The 8,204-nt window shown below is 43.0% G+C and overlaps 1 protein-coding gene across 1 annotated transcript; it reads left to right on the top strand.

Annotated features, from left to right (window-relative positions):
* The first annotated feature begins 1,517 nt into the window (after positions 1–1,517).
* Positions 1,518–4,285, top strand: LOC105052173 (transcription factor MYB1). The gene is made up of 3 exons (XM_010932909.3): positions 1,518–1,787; positions 2,262–2,391; positions 3,651–4,285. Exons 1-3 carry the CDS (start codon positions 1,649–1,651, stop codon positions 4,090–4,092), a joined length of 711 nt encoding a protein of 236 aa, XP_010931211.1. The 5' UTR covers positions 1,518–1,648; the 3' UTR covers positions 4,093–4,285.
* The last annotated feature ends 3,919 nt before the right edge of the window (positions 4,286–8,204 follow it).

Raw genomic sequence — 8,204 nt, 5'->3', positions numbered from 1 at the left:
TATACCATTTGGATTTTTTGATCCTGTATAACTATCCAAAATTTTCTCAGTGAATAATTGAAGTGGGGACTAAATATACACCCATACGAATCTTTGAAATATTGATTATTTTTGTGCTATAATGATAAGATAATGATAAAAAATCATAAAAGTATCTTCAATTTTTGATTTTCAATAAAAAATGAAAGTCATGGTATTAATTGATCGACATGGTATTAGTTGACAGAAGTATTTTAATACACTCCATAGTACATTATCATTATTATTTAACATTTGTGTCTATAGCAGTCTCTTGTTCCATCACATTTTATCATCCACCAATATTCATAGCTCATTGATTGGACAATAGACCTGTCTGTTACAAGAAATAGCTGATCCACTTTTGTTCTCATGTTCATAAGATAAAAAGGGTTTTACCATTTAAATTTTCTTCTAGAAGTAATTAATGTGATATTGTATTTGCAAATCATTGAAAAAATAACGTTCCATTTGCCATGTGACAGGTGGGGCCTGACTGGTGTCCTATAGCGGTGAATTTTATAAAGTTGTATGGTTCTACTTATATATCGAAGAAATAGTTATTAATAATGTTAATTAGAGCACCAAATGCCGCTAAATCTATGATGAACTTGAAACATTTAGTGATTTTTTAAGCATATGTAGTATTAACAATGAATTTGGGACTCATTCTAGATTTTTAAATTTTAGCAGTAAGAGACTCTTGATCCGAGTCTTGGATGGGGCATTTTGACATATTTAGATAGGGATTTTAGGCCCCACTAGACCGTAAGGAACGTAAAAGAAAAGTCATACTGCCATTGCAGAACCAACAGAGATTCCTAGTGGAGTTCAATCATCAAAATCATGTTACGGTCCCACTTCAGTTGTCCAAACATCAAATCCTATAGCTACCGTGACGCAAGTTGAAAACTCGCACCATGCAGTAGCATTATGGTGCAAGATGGTATCAACGTCCACTTGCTCTTTCGGTCCACACCTACCGTAGGAGGAAACATGGCCCATGCATGTTCTTGTCTGACTGGTAGGTTGTATCTTTCATCCTTTTTTTGCTTTTGTTAGCCGTTGAATTGTACAATATTCACTTCGAGATCTATACAGATAGATCAAATTAATAAGAAAAGTTTGAAGTATTTTGCCGACAGTTGATATCACGAAAAAAGATCAATGTTCCTTTTCGCACGAAAGATACAACCCGAACCCCTGCTGGAGGATACGCCCCCACAGCATTGGATTTGATGAATCCACCACCATGCCCCAGGAGAGGAAAAATTTTTGACGTTGTTCCTGGACTAGGTCCATCTCCTTGACAAGAACTATAACTCATCAAGCATGGATCTCCCCATTTTCATCGCCGCTCCGTAATATATTTCTACTTCAAGGGCCGGCTTATGGTGGACCAATAGGTGCTTCATGCAAAGGATCGAGAAGCTACTGACCATATCCACGCAAGTGCTTCTGCGCGCGTACGTGGAACCACAAGCTAGCCCACGTATGTCCCCAGTCTTAACCGAACAAATGCGCTGTATCTGGGTGCTTATAAAGCATCATCGAGACCATGAAGTAACACACGCTTACAGAGTATCTTGCAACTTGAAATTGCAGTGAATAAGCTAAAGTTCTGGCCTCAATGGGTAATTTGCGTGCCGAAGTCCAACGTCCAGCTGGTGTTCGCAAAGGAGCATGGAGTGAAGAGGAGGACAGGCTTCTGAGAAAGTGCGTTGAGAAATATGGCGAAGGGAACTGGCGCCATGTTCCCCAAAGGGCAGGTAAGCGATTCCTTGCTTACCGACATTTGTGGCAAAGCAAATCGCAAAACCTTTTCTATCCTGAACTGAACACACAAATGATCAAAATTGCTCTTCAATTCAACAAGTATCCAAGCGCAAGCGTATGAAGGAGCTGTTGTCTTTTCATCCCAGCACAGCCTAACTCCTGATTACCTTGTCTCACATCTTTACAGAATAAAGCTGAAGTCTGTTACTCATGGGTATTAGTAACAAGAGCAACTCTATGAAACCCTGAATACTTTCCCTCTTCTGTACTCTGAACTGGGTGTGAAGTTGGTAACTTCTCACCCTTTTTTATTTCTTATTATTCCTACTAAACTTCTGTACTCTTTCTTATATTTAATGCAATGACTCTTGAGTTAGGTCTTCCCTAACTCATTTGCATCAAAAAAAAAAAAAAAAAGTGGAGTCTTTTGTCATTCTTGAGCTCATTGTGCTTTTGTGGATTTGAAGGCCTCAGAAGGTGCCGAAAGAGCTGCCGACTACGGTGGTTGAACTATCTCAGCCCTAGGATCAACAGGGAGAAATTTTCGGAGGAAGAAACAGATCTTATCATCAGGCTTCATAAGCTCTTGGGCAACAGGTAACAACAAACTATGAAGATCGTTCATTATATATCCATTTGTTTATAGAGACCTTTATATTTGTTTTGTCTTGAGAGATGCCAATAGTTTTGCTTCTCTTAATTCATATTCCTTACCTGTAAAGTGAAAAAAAAAAAAAAATTCTGTGAGATCATTCATTATGTATGTGTTTGTTTTTATACAGCTGGTAGCTCTGGTGGTTGGCACCCCTCTCCTAAGGAACTGTTTTATGGGCATAGAAAGCTCAAATCCTAGTATTGGTAAATTACCATCATATTACTTTAACCGAAAATAATACTTAAAAAATTATTGCATAATTTTCATATGACAAGTTAAGAAACAATATTAAAGTTAAACGGCAATTACAATACAAAATGCTTCATGCCGCTGATCAACAAAAGGTTCATTATGTTTATGTGGCAAAAGAGGATTAATTTGATTGAAGGTGTACGCTAGCTAACGTAGTAACATGTTGGACTGAGAAAATTTAGTAACATGTTGGACTGAGAAAATTTTTGCACCACTAATTACCAAATTCTAGCTTTCTTCTTATGTTGGGACAATTAATCACTAAAAAAAGGATAAGATGGTGCAAATCCCATGAGGAACCTTGATGAAGTACAAAATAGAGCATATTTCATCATGTACTGAGCACAACTATCTTCAGAATTTAAGCTCGTGCTATGTGTCTTGTTTGCTTCATAGACTGTCACACTCGAACCCTCTAGATAGGTTGACGCATGACACGGCCACACACTCCATAAGAAATTCCTAGAGAATGTGACATAGTCAGGAATCTTCTTGTACTTTGAATGTCCCAGTATAGGTTCCAAACAAGTAGACTGATAAATATTGCATCTAGATTTAGATTTAAGCGCAAGATCTTTCTTTTGCTGAATGATTTTACTGTATTCCTTTTGCAGTAGCATGTACATCAACTCTTAAAAATGGAATCTATGCACTTAAACCTATACCCAAGACGTTGTGCTTTAGGCCTAAAGAAAATACACGATAATATCAACACATTTTCAGTCTTTTCGTACAATCGTATATTTGATTTGTTGGGTTTCATTCTTGAGATCATTCCACTTCCTCCGAATGCAATTGGCGTACGCAACCGCGGGCCTCTAGCTCTATTTGCTATTTTCATGCATCATGCTTCTCTTGAATCTCTTGTCCTCCAAGGGACCCTCTCTATTAAATCATCACAGTTGAACACAAACAATTCAACTAATGAGATCTGAATTCGATAAATCAGGTGGTCATTAATTGCAGGTAGGCTTCCAGGCAGGACAGCAAATGACATCAAGAACTACTGGAACACTCACCTGGGCAAGAAAGTAGAAGTTGAAAACAAGAAGGCGGAGCCCAGTGCTGATGCCAAAGTAATTAAGCCACGGCCATGGAAAGTACCGTTGCAATGGTTTTGGTCAGAAGATCAGCAATCATGTGGAAGCCAGCAGCCGCAAGAAGAGTTTGGCATACCAGAGCTACCGACAATCTCAGAGAACGATGAAGCGTGGCTGAATAGTATAATGAATGGAGATAGAGAGAACAGTGCAGTGCCAGACGTTGGAAACGGGAGCACAATGAACCTGCAGAATGAATTTGGAATCGGAGGCTTGGAGGAAAATAGAGATGGGGCAGTGTTTCTGGAAGGAGTTCTAGGATGGGATGACTTGCTTTGGGCCACTATATAGTGCTCATATATGGTAGTGCAATAGTTGCCATTTTAAGTTGTTTCGAACATTAATGCTCCTGAAATTCCCACGCAAGGATTTAGAGCTTCTTATCCTACAAAAGGACAGGAAACGAGACCTTGAAAAAAGACTCGGTACTAGAAGGCATCCAGTTATTGATTGCTTTTATACTTGCAACTTGAAGGAAGCACGCTTTCTCACCAGAATGGAGGTCTAAGCTTCAGTCTAATTAGTAAATGGTCATGAAGCATTTAAAAGCACTCTATAAACAAATCATGATAATTTATTTCCATATAGGCTTGGTCAGTCTCGTACCCCTTTATTTTTTTGAACGCTGTGGTAGGGGTTTCCAAAATCCAACCAAAAATAAATGGATTTCTCCAAAAATGATTAATCAAAAGGCCTGAGTATAGCATAGGTCAACTCAAAAATATTGGATGGATGTTTGATCAGGACATCATCTTTTAAGATCTTTTCAGTACCACACAATGCAGCAGAAAGAAAGAAGAAATAAAACAGTAACAATCAAAATACGTGGATCAGCCACAAAAGGGCTCGTCTCCACGAGACATATAAACTTCACTATGAAAAAGAAATTTTATAAGAGGAGGTCTCATCTTCAACCCTCGTACACATAATTTCTATTTCACGGAAAGTTTTGCCTCACAAAAGCTCTCTCTTAGAAGACCCCCCCTGAACTTCTGAAACGACCGCTGTCCGCTATCCAGGAGCCCTGCTCTTTCTCTCTACAGCGTAAGACAGCTCTCTCTCTCTTCTTCACAGGGTGTTCTCTGGACTTTTCGCAGTCGTACGAAGTTAAAACGAGCCACCACACCTTCTGTTCACCGATCAGGCACTTTTAAAGGGCTTAAACCTAATTAGATTAGGTTTAGATCTCCTAAACAGACCCAAACAAACTTAGATCAAGCCCGGACCGTTGGATCGTGATCGGGAGCTCCCTGGGCCGTCCGATCACGTTTCGGTCCACAGAACAGTGTTGTGGACCATGTGAAATGCATGAAAAATGCCCACGCGGTCCACAGATCCGGTCGTGGACCGCCTGATCCACAGTGGACTGGGGTACAGGTCCAAGCGTGGTGCCTCGGGTTGCATGCTGACTTCAAAAGCACGTATTTTCTCCGTCTGAGCTCTGTTTGGGTGTTCTTGATTTCGTTGGACTCTATTTTTTATCGTGAACCTCTCTATGGGCTCAATGTGAATCGAATTTCAAGCGTCAAATCCTAACAATCTCCATCTCGACTCAATATTCGGTCTCCTCCTAACTCCGAGAGCTTCTGGACCTCTTCGCCCCATGTCCTGGGACAATCGTCTGCGGATCATGGATGGACAAACATGAGAGTCGAGCGAGGCCACTCGATCTCATTTTCGTCGTATGCTGTGCTCCTCCTGACCTGAGACCTGCTCGGGGCATCATCCTGTGGCAATAGGAATCTCACCTTGCGACGTCGCCTCTCATCCTCCTAGTCTCCTATCTCGTGCCCGATCCACCTCTACCTGGAGCTCCACCTCACTCTGAGCTCCACCTGGCTCCTGAAACTCCACCTCACACTGGGCTCCCCGTCAGGTAATAATATCCTCTGCTCTCTTTCTTCTCCTCCAGCACAATCCTATCACTGCACAGCACCTTTAGGATTTCTCTATCAGCTACCGTCCTGTAGCCTCTCGAATCCAGTCTGCTAAGTGAGATAAGACTCCATCTGAAATCGGATATGTATCGGATCTCTCCCAATCTCCTCACTGCACCATCATGTGTCCTCCAGCTGACCATCCCAATGCTTTTGATCTCACAGCTCGATTCATCCGACAGATATACAGTACCCTCACTATTTTTCAGGGAGTCAAACTGCTCCTCTCTGCAACATACATGATGGGTGCATGCAGAATCTAATATCCACTACTAGAAAGAAGTAGATACCTCGTCAGATATCTCTAGGACATTTCCATCTGAATCACTGCTGGCCGTCGCCACAGCAGCCATCATCCAATTTTTGAGTTAAGGGCAATCTCTGGCTAGATGTCCCAACTCCTCACACTGGTAACACCTGGCTTTGTTCAAGTCCCTCTTGGAGTTGGACTGCCCTCGTCTCGATCTCTTGTCGCTCCGTCTACCTCCTCCTGCTCCTCCAGAAGCCATCAAAGCTGAGCTACTGCCACCTGAGCTCGAAGCTGGGTTCTTCCTCCCGAGAATATAGTTCTGGAGTATCATCATAGTGACTTTATCTATCTTGATGGTGTTCTTCCCCACTAGTAGAGCAGTCGTCAAGGACTCGTACAAAGGTGGAAGCGATGCTGGCAAAACCAGTGCCCTGGTCTTCTCTTCAATATTCTCATCAACGCTGAGGAGGTCAGTGAGGATCTTCTGAAAGTGGTTGAGATGCTCCTGCTCGCTCTATCCCTTAGCCATCTGCAGCTGGTAAAACTGTCTCTAGAGGAAAAGAGTGTTGGTGAGAGACTTCGCCATGTACAACTCCTCGAGCTTCGACCACGGTACCATCGAAGAAGTCTCGCTCAGCACATGGATCACCACCTCATTCGCTAGGTACATACGGATGGTACTCACCGCCTGCATCTGTAGCCGTTTCCAATCTTGCACCTCCATGGTGGTTGGCTTTTCCTCGCACAAGAGAGCATCGATTAACCCCTGTTGGATGAGCACGTCCTTCATCCTTGCCTGTCACAAGGAGAAATTGCTCTTCCCATCAAATTTGTTGATCTCTATCTTGATTGATTCTGTCTTCTCCATCTTCAGTCTTGCTCATCACCGTTGCAATCTACGTTCTTGTACCACCTCACTCTGATACCACTTGTGGGTGGATGTCTGGCCAGGATACCACCTCCCAAGACCTTTTCAGTACCACACGATGCAGCAGGAAGAAAGAATAAATAAAATAGTAACAATCAAAATACAAAAAATTTTACTATAAAAAAGAAATTTTACAAGAGGAGATCTCATCCTTAACCCTCGTACACCCAATTTCTCTCTCACTGAAAGTTTCTCCTCACAAATACTTTCTCTCTTGGAAGACACCCCTGAACCCATGAAGCGACCGCTATCCGCTGTCCAAGAGCCCTACTCCTTCTTTCTACAGCGTACAGCAGCTCTCTCCCTTCTTCACAAAGTGTTCTCTGGATTTTTCACGGCCGTACGAAGCCAAAACTAGCCACCACACATTCTGTTCACCGACCAGGCCCTTTTAAAGGGCTTAAACCTAATTAGATTAGGTTTAGACGTTCTAAACAGGCCCAAACAAACCCCAGATCAAGCCCGAACCATTGGATCCTGATCGAAAGCTCTTTGGGCCATCCGAACATGCTCTAGTTCATGGAACAGTACCGTAGATTGCACGAAACGCGTGGAAAATGCCCATGTGGTCCACAGACCCGGCCATGGACCGTCCGGTCCACAGTGGATCGAGGTACAGGCCCAGACGCGGTGCCCGAGCCTGGGCCGGCCCGCGTGCGCAGGCCTGGGCCGCGCCCCGCACGCGCGCCTAGTTCGAGTCATGTGCCCGCGCTTGGGCTGCGCGCCCCACGCCGAGCTGTGCCCTGCGCGCCTGGCCTGTGCGCTACTACGCGTTGGGCGGCATCCTGCCGCCTGCGGCCGCACCATCGATGCTCTGCCAGCCTGCCGCCGGCAGTCCTCCACCATCTCGAATTGCGTGCCGACTTCAAAAGCACGTATCTTCTCCGTCCGAGCTCCGTTTGGGATGTTGTTGATCTCGTTGGACTCCGTTTTTCACCGTAAATCTCTCTATGAGCTCAATGTGGATCGAATTTCGAGACATCAAATCCTAACGAAAGGTAGGATTCATTTTTACATGTATGTTTGCAGGACAAAGGTACCCATTTGAGTTTGCAGTTAGACACAGCCACTTACCAAAATGCAGATCCTTGCTTTGGTACGTTACCATCGCATTAATTTAAATAATAAATCACATATAAAACTGTTGTCAACAATGATGCGATCGATTATGAACTACAGTTAGATTGATAAGAATGAAGAGAAATGTGAATAGAACGCATCTAAAGGTATACAAAAGATAGAGGATTGGTGTGATTCATGGCTTAAAAAATCTTTTGGTCCTACAAAT

The sequence above is a fragment of the Elaeis guineensis genome, chromosome 2 (assembly GCF_000442705.2).
Source record: "Elaeis guineensis isolate ETL-2024a chromosome 2, EG11, whole genome shotgun sequence".
Classification (NCBI taxonomy): Eukaryota; Viridiplantae; Streptophyta; class Magnoliopsida; order Arecales; family Arecaceae; genus Elaeis; species Elaeis guineensis.
Note: the sequence above shows the minus strand (reverse complement) of the source record. Positions and strands in the feature narration are given on the sequence as shown.

What these genes read in the sequence shown, in the direction of transcription:
- LOC105052173 (XM_010932909.3), top strand. Translation starts at nt 1,649, where the DNA reads ATGGGTAATTTGCGTGCCGAAGTCCAACGTCCAGCTGGTGTTCGCAAA. An exon ending in CCATGTTCCCCAAAGGGCAG is followed by an intron (nt 1,788 to 2,261) that starts GTAAGCGATTCC and finishes GTGGATTTGAAG; the next exon opens with GCCTCAGAAGGTGCCGAAAG. An exon ending in CATAAGCTCTTGGGCAACAG is followed by an intron (nt 2,392 to 3,650) that starts GTAACAACAAAC and finishes TCGATAAATCAG; the next exon opens with GTGGTCATTAATTGCAGGTA.